Source organism: Salmo salar, chromosome ssa25 (genome assembly GCF_905237065.1).
Source record: "Salmo salar chromosome ssa25, Ssal_v3.1, whole genome shotgun sequence".
NCBI classification, from domain to species: Eukaryota; Metazoa; Chordata; class Actinopteri; order Salmoniformes; family Salmonidae; genus Salmo; species Salmo salar.
The window spans coordinates 35,903,154-35,930,733 of record NC_059466.1 but is presented as its reverse complement, the minus strand read 5'-3'; the positions used below and the strand labels follow the sequence as shown (position 1 = coordinate 35,930,733).

Below are 27,580 nucleotides of genomic sequence, written 5' to 3'. Positions count from 1 at the left end.
GATTAAAGCTCTTTATCCAAACTAAATAGAAGAACACTTTTAAGTTCTCAACTATCCCCCTTCATCAGGTGGGTGCACTCATTGGCCTAAGTAGTCTTTTTACTCACGCGAGATGTTATAATTACTAATTGTACAAAATAATAATAATAATATATATAAATAACTAAACCCAAAAGGGTTGCCTATTTTTGTAAAAATATATATAAACGGTTTACAATGTGGCAGTACATCATACCAATGTCTAATACGTTTTTGTATCAGTTGAATTTTGTATTATTTCAATTCTATGAATGTATGTATGACAAATCCACTCTGCTTTTCATCATAAAGTAAATTCAGATGTGGTTGGAAAACAATTAATAGTAGGACAATTTTTGAACAGAAGTTTAAAATTATCAGTGAAAGTAGGCCAATAAGCAACGTTGGAGACAGTTCCACATGAAAGCCCCTACTTATAATTGTGTCAGTCCCTCTTGCTGTTGCTAACTGTAACTTTTGAAAATGCATCGTACTCGTGAATTTAGTGGTGGGTCGTGCGAACAAAGGTCCATTCCTGAATTTGCAACTCGCCTCAAGAAGATTCATTTCTGAGTGCGTTGGTTGGAACGTCATCGCTCTCCATTTGTGTGTTCATTGTTAGCAGCAGCAAGCAGGCAGGTTGGCGTGTGCCTTCACGAAAAGGCACCCAAAGAAACATTACCACAATCACTACATTTGGAAACAGACGACGGCGTTTCTAGTTATTTTCTCGCAAAAATAGTGTTTTATATTCGTTTGATAATGTCGGTGGGCATCGAGTCGGGATTCTCAAGCGAGGAGGTTCTGAACGTTCGCTTCCCACTCCACCGGGCGTGCAGGGATGGAGATATCGGTGCGTTGTGCTCGCTTCTTCAGTGTACCTCAAACCCGGCGGACCTAGCAGTGGAGGACTCTTTCTACGGCTGGACACCCATACATTGGGCTGCTCATTTCGGAAAGGTAAAATGATTTATTATTTTGTTTACAATGAAATTATAGCGAAAAGAGGCAAGGCCTCCAGCCACTTTCAGTAGACAGGCTGACACTGAATGATACACATTCACGAAGCTAGCTAACGTACCATAATTTGATTAATTGTTGCCAGGAAATGGTTTGAAACATGTACTTTGTAGGCTACTCTTTCTCTATATAGGCTAATGTAATGTGAAATTTGACATTGGGACTGTTGAAAATGAACAGACGTGTGCCTCCAGCTCAGAAGAAAGTGTAATGGCCTGACTGACTAGACTCCATCAAGCAATCAACGAATATCGTTCAGCCGTCGACGGCAAATATTTGTTATATCTGTGGCGGGCTCGATTGTTTATTGGTTGCGGTGGGAACCAATAACCTGCAACGCGCCAAAAAGGCAGTTTATAAACACGCGGGGATCCTTCCCATGCGGAAGTGTTTACGTAAACATAGTAAACAAGTCGACTGAAGGACGATGTGTGCATGGTTTTAAATCAGCCTCATCACTGACTAAATACTAATGCATTTTGAGAGAGCAGAGTAAAGTACAACAACAATAGCGACACTGTATCAATTGTAACGTCTATGTCAAACAAACAGAGAACAGCACCCCCTGTCCATGTCCCTGCCTGGTTAGTGATGTGTGCCTATCTCAGCCCCAGGCATAGGTTCTAAAATCCAATCAGCCATTGACTCTGTCTCCTCTGTGCTGCTGGGTGAACATGATTCACCCTGAGTTACTGTATCCTGATGGGAATTAGGGATGTTTAGATGAAACAGCTGGGTTTTAAAAATAGCACAGGCATGGTCTGCCTCACTTAATGACTGACCACAAGGCATTTTGTGTTTGTGAGAAGCAGTTGTCTTACTTGTGTTGATCATAAAAGAGGAACTCACACCGACACTATATTGAGCATGGCCAACGTCCAGGTTACACCGCTGTGTTAAATGTCCTGCTACATCAGACACTGCTACAGCACTGCTGGAGGAAAACACGTTTGTTCAAGCCAATCTGAGGGTCAGCCTTGAGATTGTATTTGCATGGGGCAGGGATGCGTAATCATCGGCCTGTGGGCCCCCTTTTGGAATGCCCTCGGATCCAATAAAGGTGTGTGTGTGTGTGTGTGTGTGGATCTATCTACATTGTGGAATAATAGTGAAGACATCAAAACTATGAAATAATGGAATCTTGTAGTAACCAACAGTGTTAAACAATTCTAAATATATTTGAGATTCTTCAAAGTAGCCTTGATGACAGCTTTGCACATTCTTGGCATTCTCTCAACCAGCTTCACCTGGAATGCTTTTCCAACAGTCTTGAAGGAGTTCAAATCCCACACATGCTGAGCCCTTGTTGGCTGCTTTTCCTTCACTCTGCGGTCCAACTCATCCCAAACCATCTCAATTGTGTTGAGTTCGGGTGATTGTGGAGGCCAGGTCATCTGATGCAGCACTCATCACTCTCCTTCTTGGTCAAATAGCCTTTACACAGCCTGGAGATGTGTTGGGTCATTGTCCTGTTGAAAAACAAATGATAGTCCCACTAAGCGCAAACCAGATGGGATGGCGTATCTCTGCAGAATGCTGTGGTAGCCATGCTGATATAGCAGACCAAAGGACAGATTTTCACCAGTCTAATGTCCATTGCTCATGTTTCTTGGCCCAAACAAGTCTCTTCTTCTTATTGGTGTCCTTTAGTAGTGGTTTCTTTTCAGCCATTAGACCACGAAGGCCCGATTTCACGCAGTCTCCTCCGAGCAGTTGTTGTTGAAGAATCTAACATATAAAATATATTTCGATTTTAACACTTTTTTGGTTACTACATGATTCCATATGTGTTATTTCATAGTTTTGATGTCCTCACTATTATTCTACAATGTAGAAAATAGAAACCCTTGAATGAGTACTTGTGTCCAAACTTTTGACTGGTACTGTATATATATATGTGTGTGTGTGTTTAGAAACTCAGTGGGGTCTAAACTTACTGTTGATAGGTAGAATAGTAGAATAAACAAGGTGCAATTTCAAAATGTGGGTGTGCATCAGCACTTTCTCTTATGTCAGTCACTGACAGTACCTAAATAAGCCCATGTCTGCTCAAATGTTTTAGATAGTCTAGCCAGTTAACTTACCAGCTAACTTCCCAATCTAAACTTTGCCTTTGATCGTTGGTTGATTTTTATCTGCTGTGTAGTGCTAGGGAAAAAACAAAACGTGCACCCAGGGGGGTCCCAGGACTGAATTTGGGAAACCTCATCTAGGCTAGTTAGAATTGATGCATTATTATATTACTCTGGTGGTGGTTAACTGGGTGTGATTGTACTGGCTGTAAAAATAACCCTAGGGCGGGATTTGATTACAGGAAGTAGTCATACTGTAGGCCTTTGTCTTTTGATTTATTGTTACACTATAATGTTTTGCTTGAAGGACTGTGGATTACCTCATCAAGGCAGGACAGACACAGCAGAGTGTTTTCTATTACTGTATTGGTATTTAGTAATACAATTAATTTCTCTCTCACACACACAGTTGGAGTGTGTGATGCGTCTGGTGCAGGTGGGCTGTGGGGTCAACTCGGTGACCACGAGGTTTGCTCAGACGCCCACTCACATCGCTGCATTTGGGGGCCACCCAGAGTGCCTGCTGTGGCTGCTGCAAGCTGGTGCTGACATCAACAGACAGGTACAGTGCACATGGATGGACACACACACACACACTTACCAAAACACACACGTCTATGTGCGCACACACACAGCAGGGTTTCCGTTAACAGGTAATAGCCGGCTTTTGTCCAATCTTTATTTAATAGAAAAGCCATTAAATAAAATGCTTGTGGCCAATTGTCCGGGAGAAGAAATCCCATTGTAAAATGTTTTTTAGCCTATTCATTGATTTTAGTTGATTTCAGTTGATTGAAATGCATTTGACTGGTCCTGGTTATCGGTCTATATGTTAATTAGCATACTTTAGTGGAATTAAATTGGCGTGTGTACACAGTATATTTATTATGTATCTTATTTATCACACATGTACAGCATACAGATACAGAGCCTTTGACTGGAAAATCTGTCAGACAGCGCAAGAAAAAAACCAATGCATATAGGTCCGTTAAATGAAAATGTTGCTGGTCAAATGTCCGGCACCACATTTTCCTAACGGAAACCCTGACGCATGTCCGTATGTAGAGGAAAGGGGGGCAGACCTAGTGAAAATGACGTGTGTGTGTGTGTGTGTGTGTGTGTGTGTGTGTGTGTGTGTGAGAGAGTGAGGCTGAGCTCAGACTGATCCTATCAGAGGGATCATCCTGGCTTTGGGCCACTCGACCTGACCCTTGACCCCTCTGGACTAGTGCCTGTTTACACAAAAATAAATTCAATGTGGCGGTTGAGAGGAAAAATACCAAGGCACTTGCAAGAGATTCTGTTTTGAGGTTATCGTCGTTATTGAATCCTTAATACCCGTTCAACGCTGCGTTTGAAGAGCCCCAGACAGCCTGCTTCTGCCCTCATGTTGTTGGATTAAAGACTGAAAAGCCTGTCTGAGCCCCAGGCCACTAGTTGGTGTGCATGTGTGCACGTACGCTTATCTACATGTGAAAAGCCAATAGGGTTTGCATTTAGACTTGACGTCAACGTGTGAGAATGTGTGTGTTCTTCTGTCATGCTCTTTTGTTTCTGCTCCTGTCTTGTGTACACACACTTCACTGACCATCTCTGATGCTTCACTGCACCGCTCAGAGAAATCAGATTAGTAGGTCACGATTACACAACACTTAGCTGCATCTCCTCTTGGCTTGCTGCAACACATCCCTGTTTTTTCTAATACAGCCTACATTTAAAATGTCCCTGATCCAACACGTTTAAAAATTAGCCATCCAGTTTCCCCTGCATTAAACACATCACCCTCTTTTAAAGGCCCAATGCAGTCAAAAAGGTGATATTCCTGTGTTTTTTTTTTTATTTCCACACTCCTCCCCGGACAGTCCTAGCAAAATTTCTTGCTTGAAAATTGCTCTTTGCTAAGAAGCTATTTTTGTTTCTGTGACCATTATACATTTTTTAAAAATGTATTATTATGTTTAAATAAATCACAGTAAGCTCCTTTTACATTTTTCCCCAGAAATGATTTGATATTGAGATAAAAACAGCTGCATTTGCCCTTTAACCCCTCCCTCCCTTGTGTGGTTTTAATAGAGCCACCCTACATTCCCTGGGTGTGGACAAATATGGCTATGGATGGAGGAGGGATTTTGTTTTGAAAAAATCTGTCTCCTCCAGCACCTCCCTCACTTTCTCTCTTCTGAAGGAGGGATCTATTTTGAAAAATGCTCTTACTACCTTGCCACCGCCCTCCCTCTCTACCACCTTCCTCCCTCCCCCTCTCTTTCTCTCAGCCTGTGGCCCGCTGTGTAGCTGGGGTGAAGAGTTCAGGGTCTGCCCCTGGAGCACTCTATCCTGGTGTGGGAGAGGGGGAGTGAGGCTAACCGGCTGCGTATTATTGCCGCACTAGAAACCAATGTGAGCAACTCATTCAGTTTGTGTAAATACGGTGTAACATGTTTATTTCTGTCTGTGTATCTCCTGTCTCTCTCTCAGGACTATGTTGGTGAGACTCCTATCCATAAGGCTGCCCGTGCAGGCAGTCTGGACTGTGTCAACGCTCTCCTGATTCAGGGGGCGAAAGCTGAGTAAGTCGAGCTACTGCACCCCCTGTGTGCTCGGTCTTCCACTCACTGTAACATCCAACATCTCCCATATCTACAACGTTTACAGGAGGACTCCATCAACTCAAACAACCTGTACTTTCTGGTACGCTTGACACTGTGCTCCATGTTCAAACGGTGGAAATTGGTCTATGTTGTTGTTGTTGTTGTATGGGTCTTGGGTTCTCTAGACTGATAAGGAAGTAGAATTACTACACAACCAGTGGAATAACCCCTGTAGTTACCCTGTATCAAGCTAGTAACTGCATGCATAGATATACCATGTTTAACTTTTTATTTTCAAAACTTTAACAATGGTAAGCGCTATAGCTGCCTGTACTTACACTTTGTTAGAAGGTCATTTCATGAGTTATGTCCTTAGTCAGTAGTTACTCAGGAATTGCGGCTATGAAAAGTTGTTGCTGAGATGTCCACCTCAGTGTAAGTCCTGTTACTGTAGCAACCAGACAGGACAGCAGAACCATTCATTTCATTGGAGAGATACACATTTCCAGATAAATGAAGAAACAATAAAAGATTCATGTTAACTTCAATCTGAATCCCATCATGTTGCTCCACTCTCCTTGGCTGTGCCTCTGTTTGGGCCATCTGAAGTCACAACACTACCTACACCAAGGGATTCTAACTATTCCTGGAGAGTTACTTGTGGTGCAAGCTTTTGCTCCAGACCTGTAGTCATACCTGACTCAACTAATCATGGTATTCTGTTTGGAGCATGATTAGGTGCACTGAGTGTGTGCACTCAGGGCTGAAACAAAAGCATGCATACCCAGTCCCTTTCCAGGACCTAGTCAGGTGTTTGAGACCCTACTCTTTAAACTGGTCTGAGAGAACCTCACTCTTCAGCACTAGGCACTATCTGAACATGGAGCTGTGCCTTTACAGGAAAACAAGTTTTGATGGAGTTCTCCTGCAAATGTGACCCGTGAGCTTTACCATATTGAAAATGTTATTTGGATGTTATGTTTAAACTGTAGATTATGATTTGTATAATTGAGAGCCTTTGTCTTCTTTGTTCACATGTTGATTTGGTAAGTGTATTTCTATAGTTGTAGCGGCTGACCAAATGCACATTTCCTCCTTGAATGAACGCAGAGAGGGGAAAGGGCTGATTCCTGGTAAATCTGAACAAAACATCCTTTTTACTTGCTTGGAGATGACACTGAAAACCCATCATCCCTTAATGAGTTTCTGCCCTCACTCCTCATCTTATTTTCTTTGACCCAAACGATGTGAAAGGATTGGAACGGTTAAAAATTAGGCAATGTGGCAGAAACACCGCATAATGAACTTGTCACCTATCCAGTCCTTTCTCACCATTGGAAATAAATGAAGACATAGTTGAGAGGAAGTTAATATTATCTGTAGGTAGCCAGCCATAGTCTCCCATCACTACAAAAGGGCTTGTCACGATGCATACAGACAGAGAGATGGACAGGGAGCAAAGAGAGACCTACTGAATTAGTATGAATTATCTTAAATTCCCTCCTCTGTTCTTGCCCTTTTCAAAATGTCAGTAGATAAGTTCAAATTTTAAATAAATAGGAGAGATTCCCAGCCTTGTAATGGAGAAGAAAATGATATGCCGTGCAATGGCTGCCATGATCTGAACCAAGGATGGAAGCTGTTGCCATTTTCTAAAAGCTTGTTTGGTGATTTGGCAAACACGCAGATTTGTAGTGAAACTACACCAGCCAGTCAGCTCCGGTGGCCAAGGTTCCAGGTAGCTGGTGAGTGGTTTACCTGATGTGAACTACACACCTCACCCTAGACAGCTGTTTTTGTGGTTCAGCAGTATTTTAGGTTTGTGTAACTCTAGAAGGAACCATAAAAGAAAGTTATTGTTGACGCCAACAGTTGTTAATCCCTCACGCCCTCAGTATGTTTTCCAGAGACTCTGACTTCTAAATGGACACATTCAGAAACATACAACCAGCCAGTCCTGTTTGTTGTCTTTTGATTGAGTGCTATTTGATATACCTGAGGAATTGCAGTATGAAGTGAAGATTACATACTCACTTGCAAGACTTAAAAGGTGTGTTTGAGGTGATTAGAATGGATACAGGAGAGGCTCTGCTCCCCATACTGTGGATGTGCTCCTAAACGTTCTCAGTGCCAGCTACTTTATCTCCTTACAAGTAAATGGGTTGATTGTTGTCTGAAACAGAAAGTGCCTCACCAAACGTCAACAGAGATGAATCTCATGGGGAGGGTAGACTGTACCTGCGCTGTCCCACAGATGACGGATGTAAAATGGACAGTCTCTCATAGGGAGAACTTTTTTTTTTGTCCTTTTAAAACGGATGGATTTTTAATATAGGCCTGCATTTGTTCTGCTGTCAATTATTCTGTAGGTTAGACGCTGCCTGAGGCAAACTGCATTGATTGATATTATTTATACTAGTCACACACAGATAGTGAAAAGTTAGTACATGTATTTAGTAAAGGCTACTACCATGCCCTGCAAATATGGCTCTTCCAACAGTTTTAGGATGTTCCTCATTGTATGACCAAGTGCCATCGTGTTTAGGTAGACGGCAATACTAGAATCCTACTACAAGAGTAGTTTTAAAACCTTGACAAGAACACATCTGTTTGCATGGACAAGACGCATTGTTGACAGCAGCCAGCAGAGATGGTCTGTTTGACAGGGATCTAATTATTTCACAGCAGATTTTGAATGAGTTGCTATATATAATTTTATTTTTGATTTATGTTTTTCTGGATCGAGGACAAATTGCACACAAACATTCATAGTTTAATTCTGTCAAGGGAATTTGAGGCAGAAATAGTTGTTTTTTAAATCCTCTTCGTCTCATCTGTGGGACAACCGGTATACATTTTCAGCTGTCCGTCATTCATAACCCGAACACACACCAGAAACTACCAGTGAGTTTATATGCCATGTGTTATTTTAACACTGCCTGGGTTTACGATATAACTGTTACTAGAACCTTTCTGATTAGGAAGAAACTAAACGACATGTATTGCCAGGGAGAAACAGAAACCAGCAGGACACTGCAGCGCTTTAGGGTTTGAGTTGGAGGCCTACATCCCTGAACTAGTGAAATGTAACATCTCTTATTGCAGGTGGTCATAAGCTACTCTGCTCCTTATTTAAGCTGACATGCAGTGAGTTATGCCATACTGCATTGAGGTGAAGTGTATTTTAGTTTCTGGCAGGCATTATGACAATTCTTATAATTCTCATCAAGTAGAGAGTTGCGACCTAACCAAACGTTGTATTACTTAAATGAGCCTATAGTTTTGCTTGTCTTTGAACGACACATAAACCCGAATGCCAACAAATGTAGACAATATTGTTATAGTAATAGTTAACCCAGGTAGAAAACTAAAATAAAACTTGGTATGTCAATTTCATTTAAAATCACTGGTGTTGGGGGGGGGGGGGGTAACATCTACATTATGTTCATTCTTCTGATGAAATGTGCATTTGGTTACCAGCCACTGAACTATTTTGAAAGTTGTTTATGACTGTTTTTCCCTAAAGGTCCTAGAAATGCTATTGTACAGCTGTTTGAGTTACTGTTTGATGTCACCATGTTTTCTTTGACAGCTGTAGCTCATGTTCTGTTTCTGATGGCCCAGCATTCTATAGTAACAGAGAAAGCAAACCAGACAGGAGGCTCATGGCATTAGATTCTTTTTTGTTTACAATACATTCTCAAATTCAAAAATATTGCCCGTCTAGAAAGTGACCTAAGAAATTATAGGTGAAAATAAAATGAATCACAACCTTAAATATATATTAATGTTAGCCTCGTCTCGTTATTACCAAGCAGTAGTTTTGTCCCCTGCATGCTTCCATTGACCTATGGTGCTTCAAAGGGCCCAAGGGTTTAACCAATAGCAAACTGATTGTAAAATGTAGGCTAATCAACGTGAAACTAGCTTTTATTTTGGCTTCTGAAAGAGAAACTATAAAGGGTGTAAAAATACTAATCTCCGCAGGTTTTGGATGGACCCATTTTCTCCTGTGCTCCGTGGTTACTTCCACATCTGCTCAGTTCCCAGAGATGGAGCTGATAAAACTGAAATGGAAACCCATTTGACCATTGATTTACATGTATGGCTCAGGTTATAGCCTTTAGTTTTCGTCCTGTGTTAAAGGTAGCTATAGTTTAAGTAAATCTAGCATATCGATGCTATTAAGAGCAAAAAATACACTACATGGCCAAAAGTATATGTGGACACCCCTTCAAATTATTGGTTTCGGCTATTTCAGCCACACCCGTTGCTGACAGGTGTATAAAATTGAGTACACAGCCATGCAATCTCCATAGACAAACATTTGCAGTAGAATGGCTTGTATGGAGGAGCTCAGTAACTTTCAACATGGCACCATCATAGGATGCCACCTTTTCAACAAGTCAGTTCGTCAAGTTTCTGCCCTGCTAGAGCTGCCCCGGTCAACTGTAAGTGCTGTTATTGTGAAGTGGAAACATCTAGGAGCAACAGCGGCTCAGCTGCGAAGTGGTAGGCCACACAAGCTCACAGAACAGGACTGCCGAGTGCTGAAGCGCATGTAAAAATCATCTGTGCTCGGTTGCAGCAACACTACGAGTTCCAAACTGCCTCTATAAGCAATGTCGGCACAATAACGGTTACAAGCCTAAGATCACCATGCGCAATGCCAAGCGTCTGCTGGAATGGTGTAAAGCTCGCCACCATTACTCTGGAGCAGTGGAAACGTGTTCTCTGGAGTGATGAATCGCGCTTCACCATCTGACAGTCTGACGGATGAATCTGGGTTTGGCGGCTGCCAGGAGAACGCTACCTGCCTGAATGCATAGTGCCAACTGTAAAGTTTGGATGAGGAATAATGATCTGGGGCTGTTCTTCATGGTTTGGGCAAGGCCCCTTAGTTGTGTTGAAGGGAAGTATTATTTTTTTTCTTTTTTGTTGTACTTTTACCCCCGTTTCTCCCCAATTTTGTGATAGCCAATTGGTAGTTAGTCTTGTCCCATTGCTGCAACTCCCTACGGACTCTGGGGAGGCGAAGGTCGAGGGCCATGCGTCCTCCGAAACACGACCCTGCCAAGCCGCGCTGCTTCTTGACACACTGCTAGTTTAACCCGGAAGCCAGCCACACCAATGTGCAGGAGGAAACACCGTCCAGCTGGCAACCGAGTCAGCTTGCAGGTGCCTGGCCCGCCACAAGGAGTCACTAGATCGTGATGGGACAAGGAAATCCCAGCTGGCCAAACCCTTCCCTGACCCGGACGATGCTGGGCCAATTGTGCGCGAGCTCATGGGTCTCCCAGTCACATCCGGCTTTGACAAAGCCTGGGATCGAACCCGGGGCTGTAGTGACGCGTCAAGCACTGCACTGCAGTGCCTTAGACCGTTGCGCCACTCGGGAGGCCTGTGAAGGGAAATCTTAACGCTACAGCATACAATGACATTGTAGACGATTCTGTGCTTCCAACTTTGTGGCAACAGTTTTGGGAAGGCCATTTCTTGTTTCAGCATGACAATGCCTCCGTGCACGAAGCGAGGGCCATACAGAAATGGTTTGTCGATCGGTGTGGAAGAACTTGACTGGCCTGCACAGAGCCCTGACCTCAACCCCATCGAACACCTTTGGAATGAATTGGAACGCCGATTGGAAGCCAGGCCTAATCGCCCAACATCTGTGCATGACCTCACTAATGCTCTTGTGGCTGAATGGAAGCAAGACCTGCAGCAATGTTCCAACATCTAGTGGAAAGCCTTCCCAGAGGAGTGGAGGCTGTTATAGCAGCAAAGGGGGACCAACTCCATATTCGATGAGCACTTGTCCACATACTTTTGGCCATGTATGCAAGCTCTCTCGCTTATGTTGTGAATCATCAGAGAATGCTGAACACTTCATTTGAACTTGATCAGATGGGTGGCAATGTCCACGTAGAGGAGACGGCGTCGATGCGCTAGTCTAATAGTCATGTTTATCCTTTTTAGTGCTATTGACCCATTGAAGCATGCAGGCTAAATAAAATGTGCGTATTAGTTTGAAATAGAACATTACTAAAGCCCTTTTGAAAACTTACATTTATTATAAATGGCAATGCTACATAAATGCATTCAGCTTTAAATAACCTCTACAAACAACATTAGGCTGTGTTATTGGGCCTACCGTTCACCCACCAGCTCTAATTCTACTGTAAACGTAGCTCTCAGTTGCACGCAGACGTTCCCACACAGACTGGTGCCAGGTTTACACGACTGCTTCCTTTGAATTCTGGAAGTTATGTCTACACCAGCCAGATGAATGTTTGTTTGAGGGGAGCTTTTTTAAATTTAAATTAACTGCTGACAAAGGAAATTTGTTTTATTTTTGTAAGATTAAGCCGCATGTAAACAGACTTATTTTGACCGGCGGCAAATACAATTGAACAGCCTACAGTATGAATCATATGCATAAATATTGCATTTTCTTACTGTTGCCAACTGTACGTTTATCATGATATTGAATAGTACATTACATTTTGAACTTTCAAATGCACCCAACCATTTTAAAGTTGTTACTCTCAAAATACTTTGTCTAAGCTGTTATCTGGTGTAACTATCAGATGATTGCACACTCCCTTGTTTTGATGCTGTATTGATGGAAGGCGTCCATGCCAAGCGCCACCATTAGCAACGCCCTCTGTCATTAATGTGTTGCATGGCACAGTTCCACCAGGAGGATTCAATTCTGAGATTTTTTTTTAAATGTTCCTGTCTACCTAAACGGTCCATCCCTTTTCCCTTCACTGTGACGCATTCAGTCGTTGAGCCAAAAACATCTCAATCTTGAAATGTATTTCAAAATAATTAGAACTAATATGGGTGAACTAATACTATAACTTCCTTTTTGTTCTTAATCAAATAGGGATTTGATCTGATATTCCTTGGTCAAACTTGTCCCCCATTTGGGGATATAGCTACATTGTTGCTGCTGCTACACAAATTGTTAATAGATATTTATTGTACCATACTTCTCTCTGCGTCTCATGAACAGAGCTCTCACTTCTGAAGAGGACATTTGAACCTTGACCAATCACAGAAGTCGCTGTCATGGCTGCTGTTGCGCTGTGCTTTTTCTGCTTTGCCACTTTACTCCAGTACTCTTTCCCCTTCCTGCTTCTCGCCCCTCAAGAGGAACCCCTCCTGATCTTTGCTGTGACTTTCACCTGACCTTAGATTGACCTTCTCCTTGGCCATTTTGAGCGAAGATGGTGAATAAATTAAATGTCCAACTCAGGCAGTTTACCATAGAATTTTTTTCTCTCTCTCACATTTCTGGTCTACTTAACGGGTGGTTCTCCCATAGACACCAATGTGATAGCAGCTAGGTCTGGTCTACGAACCAGAAAAAATGAGGGAGATTTCTCGCTTCCATCTGATTTGAGCTCTTGTCTGCTCCCCCTCTGTTTCCAGTCTGACTTACCATTTAACTGACCAATACCGCTGCATTGTGCTACACTATTTACTTCAGAGGCCAAGCCTATTCAGCTTCTCAAACCACAACATGAAGAGCAGCTAGAATGACTTCTCTTTAAGATAGACCCAAATATGCAGACCATGGACATTTTCTGAAGCCATGGAATGTGTCCTTGTTTGTCCCCGAACCATCTCAACGAGCCTGAAACATGATTATCATAATGAAGAGTAGCTCAACCATCTAGCATAGTGTTTTCTGCATCTCAAGACTCAAGTTCAACATAGCAAGACTATGACCTATTTTTTGGGGGGGGGGTTCGATAGTGGCAGTACATTAAAACCGTAGCTTGTTATTCTGGACACGTGCTTTTCTTGTGCCCTGATCATCTTGAATAATCCGGCGCAAACATCTCAGCCTGCAGACTTGGTTGTATTCTATCGTTTTTGATTCAGGCCTTTTATTTCCCCGTTAACACACTACTGCCCTTTTTCCAGATGACATTTGGCAATTGACCTAATCTCTTGGTATCATCGATCTGAGATCTTCGTCAATACATGCAGAAGAGCAGCAAGTGGCGGCAGCATTCTGTTCAGGGAATTTCAGGTCAAACATTCTAGTTCATTAAAATGTATAAATATATGCTTAAAATATAAATTTATATTAGTTAGTTTCACTCAAATAGTCATCCATTTCAATTTTGACAAACATTCAGTCAACCTCGAATACCTAAAAACATGCATAGATCGTTTTGATGTTTAACACAATATTTTATTTCACTTTTGCGTTCTCCTTTTGGATTTCTTGTCATGAGCCTCAAGCACATTCAGGATTTTACAATGAGCTCCTCTAGGGGGAAAGCTCAGCATAGGTAGTTGATAAATCCTCCCGGGTAGGGTAGTGAATAGTTCAGAGTAGCACAGTCTCTAGGGTCAAACAGTGCCTGAACTATTTAACTGTATAATGCTAACAATTCTGTCATAATGGTTCTTAACTGTCATATTATACCTTTTATAGGGCCTATACTATTTCTGCTGCGTAGAAGAGAAACTGTTCTGTTTTTGAATGTCACCTTCAGTATTAACCCTATGATACCATAAGATCTGTTTTAATTATCTGATCTTCTGTCACCTTTTCCCTTATGAAAGTGGCATTAAGAAAGAAATACTCCAGAAAAATCTTATGATCTCTTCTTCTTTTGTACTGTTAACAAATAAGACTCAGAAACCTCCACGTCTCAATGTTTTGCAGCCATTGAATTCGAAATGACTTGATTTTTTCAAGTAATCCTAGAAAAGGGGGAGAATAGACACTGCAGAGTCTGCCCCGTTCCCTGGGATAGCCGTACTGTTGTGGCATTGAGTGTTCTCACTATCGCTTCCTATCTACACACTGGCAAACTGTTGAGGTATTTCTTGCGGTGATTGGTTTTAATGCTAGGACATTTATGAATATTTTTAAAAGTAAATTTCTTTAGACATGTTTAGACCTGCATGCTTTGCTTAATATTACCTGTTCCTGTATTTATTTGTTTGTTTCTGTTTGTAAACTAACCGTAGGACCCATTTATGAGTAGTGAGCTTTAATCAGTCACAGGTCAGCATGATTTTAGGATCTCTCTTGAAGGTGATAGGCTAGCAACAGAAGACAGTGGCTGTGTGCTCAGAACTCAAAAGCAAAGCATACCAGGCATTTAAAAAGAGAAATTAACGCTTCCTTACTTACTGTTCAGATTCGGACATGGTCATGATCATTTCAAATCCAACAGGCTGATTCTTCAAGGTACTGTATCATTCTTCAGCATTTCACACACAGATGACGGGTCTCACTGACAGGACATTATGATTTTGTTTATTATTGTAGATATCATTATGGGGTGTGTTGAGGTTAAAATAAGGATGGCCTTAATTTCCCCCTCTCTACCTGACCTGAACCATAGATTCATCAAACTTTTCAGCAAAGCAAAACATCTAAGTGGATTGATTACTTTGTCACTAGAGCACTGGTTTCCAACCTGCGGTCTGCAGCAGTGTACAGCAGGTTTTGTGCAATAAAATAAATATCTTCCATATTTATAACAGTTGGGGGTATTAGTGGTATTATAAGCAATTTTACATTACTTTTCACAATGCAAATTAATAATAGGCCTTTTAATTTGTTACATTGATTGCTAAAATTCACTAAATGTTATGTTGAAAAAATGATTAAACTCAAGCTTTTGATGGTGATTTAGTCATCCCTGTAAGAGAAAAGGTTGGGAACCGCTGCACTAGAGGAACCAAATGGGAGCAGAGGTGCTGGGATGTGGTGAGAGGTTTGGAGATGGAAGAGGGGAAATGCAAGGCCTCCCTTATCTAAAGGATTTTCCCTGAGCAAGACAGCAATTAGCCTGTCGTTGTCCATGCCGACTCTGACATGTCATTCGATAGGCTCCCCTGCTGAGGTATGTGATGCGTTACACCAGGGACAGAAAAAAAGCAACAAAAAGAAAACTGCAGGATTAAAAACCCACTTAACTAAGTGTTTTTATTGGACATTCCGTCTTAACGCTAGGCACCTTTACAATATTCAGGGACGTGAGATCTGATTCAAATGCACAAAATACATTGTCTTCTTGACTTACTAGCCATAGTTTATTAATGGATTACTGTAGATGTTTGAGTCAAAACTTCTAAAACAATCTTGCCATGTTGTATTTAATCAGTACATGAAAAGGAACATAGGCTAACTGCATACAAATCAAAACATGCCTTTTATTGTGCTGGAACAATGTTTTTGGGACCTGTCTCCAAATATAATTCACAGGAGACTGGGGTATTTCCTATTGCTTATTGACCTATTTAAAGACAAGACAACACATGCAGAAAGAGTAACAGAAAATAGAGACTACAGTGGGGCTTGGATCCTGTGAAGGGAAATACACCATTATTATCAAGCTTTAACAGCATTCTGAGCACAGTGTTGCCAAAATAGAAGGGTTACTATGGAGACGCTTGGAGATTTTGATAAGAGTTGGAGAGGGACAAGAAGAAGAAGAAAAACCTACTCCATCTCCATAATTAAGAATGAAACAACAGAACTCCAGCTGAGGATCCAAAGTTGAGGGTTTAGATTAGATGTCCATTACTGGGTTTGAGTCAAAGGCCATTACTGACATGCCAATTGATGAATACATCTAATAATGCTGAGATTCTAATGTCGTCTACCAACTCATTCAAGTGCAATAATTAATTGAAACATTAAAGTCAAATTGGCAGTGAAATATATTTTCCCTCTGTCTCAGCAGTTGTATTTCAGTAGCTGGAGGTCATGTATGTAGCTGATATTCAGTTTGAGGGTTCATTAATGAAGTTGTAGTGACAGTTTACTTAAGGGGTGGTCACAATGCCTCAATTGCCTTTGGTGAATGGACATTTATCATCAACACTTCAATTAAAGTCTCACTGAGGGTTTTTCAGACTGGATGCCAGTCTGTTTCTGCTATAGCCAACTCCTTTGTCGTTGTCATGGCATCATAATGATAATCAATCAAATGTATTTATAAAGCCCTTTTTACATCAACCGATGTTAGTGCTATACAATAACCCAGCCTAAAACCCCAAACAGCAAGCAATGCAGATGTAGACGCACGGTGGCTAGGAAAAACTCCCTAGAACGGCAGGAACCTAGGAATAAACCTAGAGAGGAACCAGGCTCTGAGGGGTGGCCAGTCCTCTTCTGGCTGTGCCAGGTAGAGATTATAAAAGTACATGGCCAAGATGTTCAAATGTTCATAGATGACCAGCAGGGTCAAATAATAACAATGACAGTGGTTGTAGAGGGTGCAACAGGTCAGCACCTCAGGAGTAAATGTCAGTTGGCTGAGTAGTTAAAGGATAAACGGTGACATCCTTGCAATGGGGACCACTTTGTGTACAAAGGAGCATCACAGAATGTTTCCCAGAAATGTTGGTAGTTGGCTTCTTTTTCTGACTACTTTCATGTGTTTCAGTCACATTTATTCTACATATTATGCAGAATGTAATGTAATCAAATTTGAGGGGAAAAAACTATGTAAACGTGTGGTTTATCTGAAAATGTTTTAATATACTTCATATACAGGTAAAAATAAAGGAAACGCCAACATAAAGTGTCGTAATAGGGCGTTGGGCCACCACGAGCCAGAACAGCTTCAATGCACCTTGGCATAGATTATACAAGTGTCTGGAACTCTATTGGAGGGATGTGACACCATTCTTCCACGAGAAATTCCATCATTTGGTGTTTTGTTGGTGGAGGAAAACGCTGTCTCAGGCGTCGCTCCAGAATCTGTTCAATTGGGTTGACTGAGACAGCCATGACATATGGTTTTCATGCTCATCAAACCATTGTGACCACTCGTGCCCTGTGGATGGGGACATTGTCATCCTATGGGGGCCTACCCAGCCTTTTTATACATGACCCTAAACATGATGGGACGTTAATTACTTATTTAACTCTGGAACCACACATGCTTAGTGTACAATATACTTTGTACCGGCATTTACTCTAGTGTTTCCTTTATTTTCAGACCTTTCCCTGTTATATTCAATGAAGATTGGTGGGGGCTACAGTCTGTTCATAACATCATGTTGAGTGCTCCATTATTTTCTTCACTCAATAACTGACAGGATCTGTGTGGGGTGATGAAAGCTTGGCCATTATGATAGTACAGGTAAAAGTGTATGGGTAAAGCGTTACGCATCACATGTCACTCATTAATGTAACGTCATAAGGTAGTCTGAGGAGCAACCTGTCACTTTGGATATGTTTCCACAGGCAGCCCTATTGTAATCTCTCTTTTTACTAACTGGTCTTTTGACCAACAGATCTGAAAAAGATCTAATGTGAAAAGATCTGAACTGACTGGTCAAAATACCAATTAGTGGGGAAAAAATATCAGTATTGGGCTACCTGTCTAACCCCAGCCATTGGTACTTTTGGGTGTATGCTATCCTATCGGTTACTCCAGGATCTGATTACACATTATGGTCAAATTATGGCTCCCGAGTGGCGCAGCAGTCTAAGGCACTGCATCTCAGTGCTAGAAGCGTCACTACAGACACCCTGGTTTGAATTCAGGCTGTATCACATCCGGCCGTGATTGGGAGTCCCATAGGGCGACACACTTGGTCCAGCGTTGTCCGGGTTTGGCCAGCGTTGTCCGGGTTTGGTCATTGTAAATAAGAATTTGTTCTTAACTGACTTGCCTAGTTAAATAAAGGTTAGAAATTATTGTATTGAAATCTTATTTCCATGATTTCTTAAAGCCCATGTGCTCTAAAAAAAAATACTATTGATGTAAACAAGAACACTTTTTCGCAGTTTAACTCTTCGCTATTTTTCTTTATAAAAAAAACTTAAAAGGATCTTTAGTCGGTGTAATTTATCCATAATAAATCAGTCAAATTCAAGGAGGTGGAGTTTCTACCTTTTATTTTAATCCCTATATTTTAATGACATCTGGTCTTTGTTAGTTACAGCAGGGGGTGGGTCCAGGCCTGGGATTGGATCAGAAGGTTAGGGGTTAGGCTGTAGACTGTTCCTCCTTAACAAAGTGGGACAGAATGGGAGATTATTGGTGGGATTATTTCTAAACTCTGACCTTTCCCTTCCTAATAAGAGACAATTCTTTCATCAGCGCCTCATTATTTGGGTCATAGTTCAGATATAAATAGACTGAAAGATGGGTCTCTGTGTGTGTACACACTGCATATAACCTACATAGTATCATTTAGTTTGGTTGATCATAAACTATATCCTGTTTCTCCCTTCAACATATTCACTTGCAGAGTTGGGTTGAAATGTTACCTGATTACCTATACAAAAATAGGATATTTCTCAGAGAAGCCAGAACAGAATACTTTGGCGTCTTGTTCTTTGTGCACATCGTGTTCCCCACACTGGTTGTCTCAGATTCTCTGGCACCCTGAATGATTGTTACTCCTCTTAGTGAGACCCGTCAGTCTACATGCTCACAACAACATTCTATATAAACAAAGCTGTTGCTTGAAGGTAGAATCTCTTGGAAGCGTTAATTTTTGTTTTTTCAAACTTGGTCAGAAGGGGGGGAATATGTATGCAAGTTAATCATGTGATTTTTTTATTTTTTTATTCAACAGAGAAATGTGATCTCAAGCACGTTATTTACAGTGCGTTGTGTTTGTATTTTTGTTTGACTGCACATTAAGATAGTAATAGGGAGTGTAAGAGAGACAAAGCAGTGAGTTTATGAATGAGTGAACCGTATCTAAACTGAAGTGTGTGTGTATATAACTTTCTGGATGTCACTGGGTTGCTGCACCTTTCACTTTATGTATATTTACAATTGATATTTCTACAGTACATCCATAAGATGATCCTACGACCACGTACAGCAACACAAAACAATGGGGTAGTTTCTCAGATTTCATTTGTTCTTAGTGCATCATTGGAATCTAAGAGAGGCACACACTGCCCACAGAAGGTCAAGTGTTCCCATTTTCTCATTTCCAAATAGAAGTTCATTCCTTGACACACAGGCCTGCCTCAACCCTCTTCCCCTCACAAAGACCTGGTTGTTCGTCTTGCACAATCATTTTGCCGCAGAATCCAATGGTGTTTAGCCTCAGAGACAAGTGTGGAACTGTTCTCCCGCCAGCCAGCAGAAATTTTGGGCAATTGGCTTCCAGACAGTCAAGCTGATGGCCTCCGTTTGCTTAGAGTATTTTTCTAGACACTTCCAGGAAATGAATTGAACCGGTTCCATGGCAGCGCAGACCTCTATCCTTACAAGGGAATGTTTTTGGTCTGCTACAACGCGTGCCAGGACAGGAACAGTGACCTGGAAATTCTTTACTTGTTTATGACCTACTTAGAAGCAGGTCTTTTTGGTCTGGCCCTATTTGATAGCTTTATATTTGGCTTCGTACCCAGGTTAGAGTAGTACTATATTTTAGACTCATTTGCTTTGACACTCACTTATCCCTTTCACATTTTTTACCCAATGATTTAAAAATCCAAGCCGAGAGCCGCCCAAACACTGATGCAAGAGTGACGCTAATAAGCTGAAGTGTTACCCACCCAGTGACATCCTTGTCTTATTGATAGCATATCTAGAAGCATTATGGAAATCATGCTCACTGCATTGCTGTTTGCTCATTCATAAAGTCCTACTGTAGGTTTATTACAGGTTTATAGCGGCAACAGAAAATGACTAAACAGACTGTTATGCACACGCCTGAATCTGAGACCAAATCACCCATTGGTATTGATGTTGTCTGTTGCGATACCAACGTGGATGGTATGGTGTTTTCTTAACCTTATTGGGCCCTTCTGATTGGATGCCAGCCACTTTGACACCATGACATGTCTGTTTTCATGTAATTTTTTAATCTTCTTAAACAGTGAGTGGCACTGAGCTCCAACTCAGTCTTTTTCACTTTCCTATCCTGGAAGAACGAAGACATCTTTGGTCATTCTTGTTCCTTGAAGATTACTCTGCCATTCTGTTCGCTTCTTCTTTCGCTTTTCCTTTCCCTGTCTTTTCCCTTTATTTTTCTTTTTTTTTTCTTTGTCATCAAAACATGGACATCATGGATGTAGTGAAAAAGGCCGCTTCCCCTGATATGTGCCTAACCGATGAGGAGTTGGAGGACCTCTGAAAGCCTGTCCTGTGGCCTGCAGTTGGACCATATTTAGAAAGAGAACATTGATCCTGTTGCCAGTCTCTTCTACTCACTTTGTCAAGATTGTCATTATTCAGCTTTTTTAGACCTAAAGTTTCAAAGGCACTTTTCTTAAATTCTCTCATACATACATTTTCACAGAAAATAGACTTGACCATGATTTTAAACCTGCTCAACATCGCTGTACCTGAACGTCAAGAATTGACACCACCTTGCATAACTTTTAATGTGAAGGAAATGTCTTCCTTTGGAAATTTGTGCCAATTTGAGATGTCACCAATCCAAAACCGAAAAATTCCTCTTTGTGATGGCTTTGAACTGAACTAGTCCATGATCTCCAAGGACGTACATTTCTTCTGCTCAATCTTTCAGACGTTTGATACCAGGAATCAACCTAAGGAATATTTTGACATTTTGAACAATCTATTTCTGGGATGTGGAAATGATTTGGGTTTTGAGATTCACGCATTATTCAAATGTATGTATAACAGTTGTTTATCATGTTCTCTTGCAGTGGACATATTTACGTGTCATTTAAAAATTAATTTTATTTCCAAAACCTTAAATTATAATAAATAAAGGGGGGAAAATGATCTAATAGGATCAGTCGTCATCTCTCCCTCAAAGAGATGATGATGGTGATGATAGGCTAGCAGAGGCAGTCAGGGACCTGTGTGTTTGTGTATGTGAGATGTGTGTGTGTGTGTGTGTGATCCCTGGCTATGGCAGGGTGTGGGTTTCTCTAACACTCTCTTCTCTTATTGCACAGTATGAGGAACGCTAGTGGGCTGTCCGCTGCTGACCTGGCCCATGCCCAGGGGTTTCGCGAGTGTGCCGAGATACTATCCAATGCCCAGAACCTGCAGCGGTACCAGAACCTGACCCAGCTTAATGGCTTTGGTCTGAACGGTGCCATCCAGAACGGAGGCCACTCCCACCCTCTCATTCAAGGGCGGAGCCTCCTTAACGGGGCACCAAATAGAAAGAGGTCGTTTGATAACATGGAAGACAATCAAATCAAGAAGGCCAGAACTGAAGGTTAGGTTTTTGCATTTGTTAGCATTTTTTTATACTTTATAAAAAATAACCTAATCAAACCTGGGAGGAGGTTATAAATGTTTTTCATGACTTTCCATAATTATACGTGATAAAGCATCAAGTGTCAAAACCTCATAAAATCCTGTTGTAAAACCAGGATTAACCTTTGAGTGCTGGCCTATTGTGAATCTGGTTGAATACATTATTGTTCCCTTAGTTGTGCAGCGTTACAATGAGCAGTATGAAGAAGGGGATGGGAGGGGACTTACCAGTGGCTGCTTGCCAGGGCTCTGATGTTGACATGTGTAAATGCATGGCTTGTTTTATTGGACTTCTGCAAACTCTGGAGTAGAATTGTGAGCGGTTGCCAGGAAGTTGATTGACGCTGCAGGGTATCAGGTAATGGGGCAGTGGATGATTATTACTGAATGAAACCTACAATTGGACTTTGGACTCACTTAGTAAGGTTGATTATTCTAGCATGCTAAATAGTAGTCTCCCCTTATGCCCAGGCAGCTGTGCATGATGGAATGGCCTCTTTGGGACTGTAGGGTATTCTGCCCTGTATGTTGTGTTCTCATCTAGTCCTGTTCTTTATGGTAGTTCAACACGCTCATCCACTGCTCTCACCAGGTCTGTGCCTGCCGCTGGGGATGCTGAACGGAAATGGGTTGGTCTGCGGTGTCGGAGAGGTACTGATGGAGAGCATGCACCAGGAGAGTATGGAGTCAGCAGCGCCGCCGGCAGTGAGCTCAGGTGGGCCAGGACCCTTTGCGTTTGGGATGAATGGGTCTGCGCCGGTGCCAGGCCTGGTGGGCCAGGGGGGAGTGGAGGTGTCTACCCCAGCCGCTAAGGAGCAAGAGATCTTCACTGTGGCCTCCATGCAGATCCCCTGTCGCTGCACTAACTCCTACGCCTACCTGTAGAGGCCTTAGTGTGTTGAGTAAGAGTGTTGACCCTCCTAGTGGTTATATCTTGGTAGAATGTCCACCAGGCCCCCTGGCCATGTTTTCCAACAGATGGCATTACTTATTTGGCATGGTGTTTTTGGCATGGTATTGTTGGGTTTTTGGCATGGTAATGTTAAACTTTTGCAGTTCTAAAAAATATGGGTGTAAATAACTTGTATTGTACACATTGTACATACATGTTATGAAAAACATTGCCTTGCTACCATAATCGCTAGAGAAACATGAGTTTGTTTTGTTTTACCGGTAGCTTTGAATGATTCACAAAATTCTTGTTAAAAAATCTCTTGTGTTTTTGGCAAAGCCCCTTTAGGATGAGTGAATTCTGTTTTGCACAATTATCCTTCCACCTCCCCTACATTGCACAATGTTAACTGTAATAACGTTGTCAAATGATAATTACAGTTCTTTAATGTAGAAATGCCCACACCTTGTGGACAATGTACTGAAACAAGCCTCCGTTTATGGAGAAGGTTAGAGTTCAAGTCACTGAGGCTGCACTGACGTTTCCCTCTGCATCATGAATATGCAATGACAGAATTCTGCCCTTTTTATGATGATGAGTTAGACAGTGATGTGTTTACTGAGTACTGTATTTAGTGGTGCCATTGTGACGCCACTCCGCCCAATAAGGGGCAAAAGACAGAATTTGTCCATCTCATGTCAGAATGAAGAGGCCACTAGAGAATGTTCCTGCCCTCAGTGTAATAAGATGAAGCATATTTTGTTTTATTAGTTACATTTCCCCCTCTGAGAATTTTTTTTATTAACTCGTCTTGTAGCTATAAAGCTATTTAGTTTTTTTTATACAAGAACTCTTATGCCAAAGCATATCTTTACATAAATATATAAAGTACATAAACCTTCGCTATGCAGCTTTTCTATATTATGTGAGCTTTTAGGTATTTCCAAGGTGCTATTTGAACTGACACTGTCCTGTTAGCTAGCAGACTGTAGACTTTGGTTCTGTTAGACACTTCTAGTGCCCCTTCTTTCTGCTTTTCTAGGAGAGGACTTTGTACGCTTTTCTGTATAGTCTAGTACCTATTGTGTGTGTGGTGTTGAAAATGGTGTAAGTTTATATTGACTGTTTTTCTAAGTGTTGGCTTGTTTTGTTGTATTATAATGTACTATTGCTTTGCTGACTTCACTAATGACAAAAGTTAAATGTTGATATGATGAGTGATTAGTAGTGCTACCATTTTCACGAAACAAGGGGAAGCTACTCTTTCCTAAGGCTGGAAATCGTTTTTTGAGAAAAAAAGAAAGGAACCTTCGTAAATATATTGTTCAAACTTAAAATCCCTCCTCCCATCCATCTGCTTCATACATGAAGGACAATTGTTCTGTCAAGGAATCTGCCCTGCACTACTATTCAGTCTGTACAGAATCACAAATGTTAACGAGTAGATTGCATTTATTAGAGCTTCTGATGCTCAGTGCTGAGTAGTTTTGTATACTTTTAAACTCATTAAATGTTCATTCCTTTGAATAACATGGTGGCTTTGTTTTTTTTTTGTGTACATGAGAAAGAATCTCAACATTGGTCTGAACACAGAGAAATCTATTTAATCTTTCAATTGAAGTGCCCTGAATGATTGGGAGGTTTGGCACCCTCTAGTGATATTGACATGTCTGGGCAGGCCCTCAGTTGTGCTGTTTGTTTCTAACAGGCTGACTACACAGTGCGTTGCAAAATAAATGTAGAAATCTATATTATTCAATTATTGCACCCACTGCTCGCGCGCGCCAACAAGCGTCTGCGTTGCCAAGGGCTAAAATAGAAGTCAGTTCTATTTGTGATGCAAATTGCGCTGCAAGTCCTGCCTCTCCCATCTCATTGGTTTATAGAAGCAGGTACCCACGTGCCATCTCTTCATTGGTTATACACACGTGGGTGACTGAAAGACGAACGAGGTCAGTAGCGGTAATGCACCTAATTTATGAAAGTTGCCAATCGCAATATAAAGTCAAGAGAAGAAAAAGCCTAGGAGGAGAGATGCCTAGAAACGATTCGGTTGACTGTTTGTGTGGATTAATTGTCGGAGTAGAGGACCTTGAGTTATTTTACTTGAAATGCACAATGTTTATATTCCAGGACAAATTAGCTAGCAACAGCAAGCTAGCTAAATAGGACAGATTAGCTAGCAAGTGCTAGCTAAATTGCCATAAATGTTTAATGCTTTTAGAACTGTCCCCAAATTAATGTAATTGGTTCAGAGTTTGTTTTGATATTTTAACCTGCGTGTCGTGATCGCGTTTGGTGTGGGGGGACAAAATACATTTATGCACAGTTGGGTTACTGGTTTTACCTCGGTAACCCATTACCGCCACCGACCTCGTTCGTCTTTCAGTCACCCACGTGGGTATAACAATGATGAGATGGCGCGTGGGTACCTGCTTCTATAAACCAATGAGAAGATGGGAGAGGCAGGACTTGCAGTGCGATCTGTGTCAGAAATAGAACTGACTTCTATTTTAGCCCTTGGCAATGCAGACGCTCGTTGGCGCAATAATTGAATAATATAGATTTCTAAATTTATTTTGCAATGCTCGCGCACGCAACGCGAGCGGTGTAGTCAGCCTGTTAGGATTATGCCCCATTACAGCAAGTTAAAATCTTGTTTCTAGGACTATATGATAATGTCTCATAGAAACCATCTTAAGTGTGGTGTTTTATGACGTTGTTGTCTGTTGACGTTTATAAGGGACTTTGATCGTCTTATCTTGCCTGAACCAATGGGAGTGGGGAAGGGGGAGAAACTAGGGTAGTGTGCCAAGGAGGAGCAGTGATTGGTGTGTCAATATAACCAGGAAGAGTACAGTGAATCAGGATGTGACCCAGTGCAATCAAGTACAAGTGTGAAAGATACCGAGATTATGTAAAATTTTCTGGAACCCATTTGGCAACATCGATTTGAATTCCTGCATAGATTGAGTCACAGGTTTACAGTTTCTGAAATGTTCATCTCTATGGGGAATAGTTGTGCAAAACAAAATCAATTTGTATATATTTGCTTATCTCTTTGAGTATGAAGTTGTGGCCCCGTACTGGCAAACACAGTATTTGAAATTATTTTGACCAGGTGTCTCATTTCCAATGGCAGGTGACCCTCTAGAAGCAGGGTTAGGGTGTGAGGGGACCCCCTTAAACAGGCACTGCCCCCCAACACACCTGAATGGGTGTGACTCTACCATCGCACCTGCCGACATCGTCCCCCACCACGTCTACAGGGATGCAGCAGAGCACATGGTTGCCACTGGTAACGCGGGCAGCCAGGTGGAACACCAGACATCGGTGAAGGCAGAGCAGCAGTACAACCATCAGCAGTATAACCATGCCCTGTTCAGCACCATGCTCCTCTACCACGGCTCCTAAGGTGGAAGGATCCCGTTGTCAGGCCATCCCTCGGTTTGCCTGTCATTTACGCTTGATATAAGCAAGCATTCATACGCCTTAAAACCATGAAGTGAGTTGAGTGGCTGCTTCTTTATATGGTCATTGTGTTGTTTATTTATGTAAAGGGAAGGGCCATCTCTCCTAAAAGGGAGTGTTTACTTTCCAATTTATGGATATGAAATGTTCTGTAAAACAGTTACTTGTTTCGTGATACATTTTTGTGATGTGAAAAGTCGTTTTTGAGTGGCTAAAGAAAAAGCTATAGTAAAGGCATATACGGCATTCTCTTTATTTTCAACTTATACAAATGTTTTTTAAACTCTTTTTGTTCAGTTATCCTTGGGTCAAAACTAGCCTGAATGTAAATGAAAGTGTTATGTCAGATGTCTCAAATGAGATGGGTTTTTCTGAGTAATGAAATGATGCCTCAACCTTTGAAACCCTTGTTTGTTTAAAGAATGTCTTAACTATGATGCAGGTTTTGTTTTGTCATCCTCGTTCATCTGTATCCTGATGAAAATTAAATGACCTAAAAGCACATTGAGATGTGATTATTCTTTAATTGTCAGAAGATGTAACTATGCACTAATGGATGGGGAACAATACAGTATGCTATGATATTGAAATACAGATAGGATATTGAACTACTATCCTCTATGCCTCGTATAAAGATTGAATATTTGAAGATCTGTTTATTCAACAAGTAAACTGAAATTTAACTTCCAAATTGTACACATGGGATTGGAATTTCAATGTACTTTTTGTACAGACTGAAGTGACCCTGGGTGCTCTGGACCCTCTGTTGGATTGCATATGACATGACCAGTGAAATTTACATTTACATTTTAGTCATTTAGCAGACGCTCTTATCCAGAGCGACTTACAGTAGTGAGTGCATACATTTTTCATACTGGTCCCCCATGGGAATCGAACCCACAACCCTGGCATTGCAAGTGCCATGCTCTACCAAGCGAGCCACACGGGATCTGCTGGAGCGTGTGCTACGGGTGGGTGTTGCTATGGTGACCAGTGAGCTGAGATAAGGCGGAGCTTTACCTAGCAAGGACTTATAGATGACCTGGAGCCAGTGGGTTTGGCGACGAATATGTAGCTAGGACCAGCCAACGAGAGCATACAGGTCGCAGTGGTGGGTAGTATATAGGGCTTTGGTGACAAAATGGATGGCACTGTGATAGACTGCATCCAATTTGCTGAGTAGAGTGTTGGAGGCTATTTTGTAATTGACAAAGTCAAGGATCGGTAGGATAGTCCATTTTACGAGGGTATGTTTGGCAGCATGAGTGAAGGATGCTTTATTGCGAAATAGGAAGCCAATTCTAGATTTAACTTTGG

At 41.5% G+C, this 27,580-nt stretch overlaps 1 protein-coding gene across 2 annotated transcripts; it reads left to right on the top strand.

Annotated features, from left to right (window-relative positions):
• The first annotated feature begins 587 nt into the window (after positions 1-587).
• ankrd10b (ankyrin repeat domain 10b) lies at positions 588-26,767 on the top strand. Of its 2 annotated transcripts, XM_014174200.2 has the most exons (6): positions 588-978; positions 3,520-3,672; positions 5,586-5,677; positions 21,591-21,859; positions 22,493-22,615; positions 25,935-26,767. In XM_014174200.2, the coding sequence occupies exons 1-6, from the start codon at positions 781-783 to the stop codon at positions 26,204-26,206; spliced, it is 1,107 nt and encodes a 368-aa protein (XP_014029675.1). In that variant the 5' UTR covers positions 588-780; the 3' UTR covers positions 26,207-26,767. The 2 variants fall into 2 exon arrangements, with proteins under 2 accessions (XP_014029675.1, XP_014029676.1); XM_014174201.2 differs by lacking the exon at positions 25,935-26,767 and having other exon boundaries at positions 591-978; positions 22,493-24,322.
• The last annotated feature ends 813 nt before the right edge of the window (positions 26,768-27,580 follow it).

Bases quoted from the DNA above. Each gene is read 5' to 3' on its own strand.
- ankrd10b (XM_014174200.2), top strand. From the start codon at position 781: ATGTCGGTGGGCATCGAGTCGGGATTCTCAAGCGAGGAGGTTCTGAAC. The intron at 21,860-22,492 runs GTTAGGTTTTTG...TGCTCTCACCAG, and splicing joins CAAGAAGGCCAGAACTGAAG to GTCTGTGCCTGCCGCTGGGG. The intron at 22,616-25,934 runs GTGGGCCAGGAC...TTCCAATGGCAG, and splicing joins GCCGCCGGCAGTGAGCTCAG to GTGACCCTCTAGAAGCAGGG.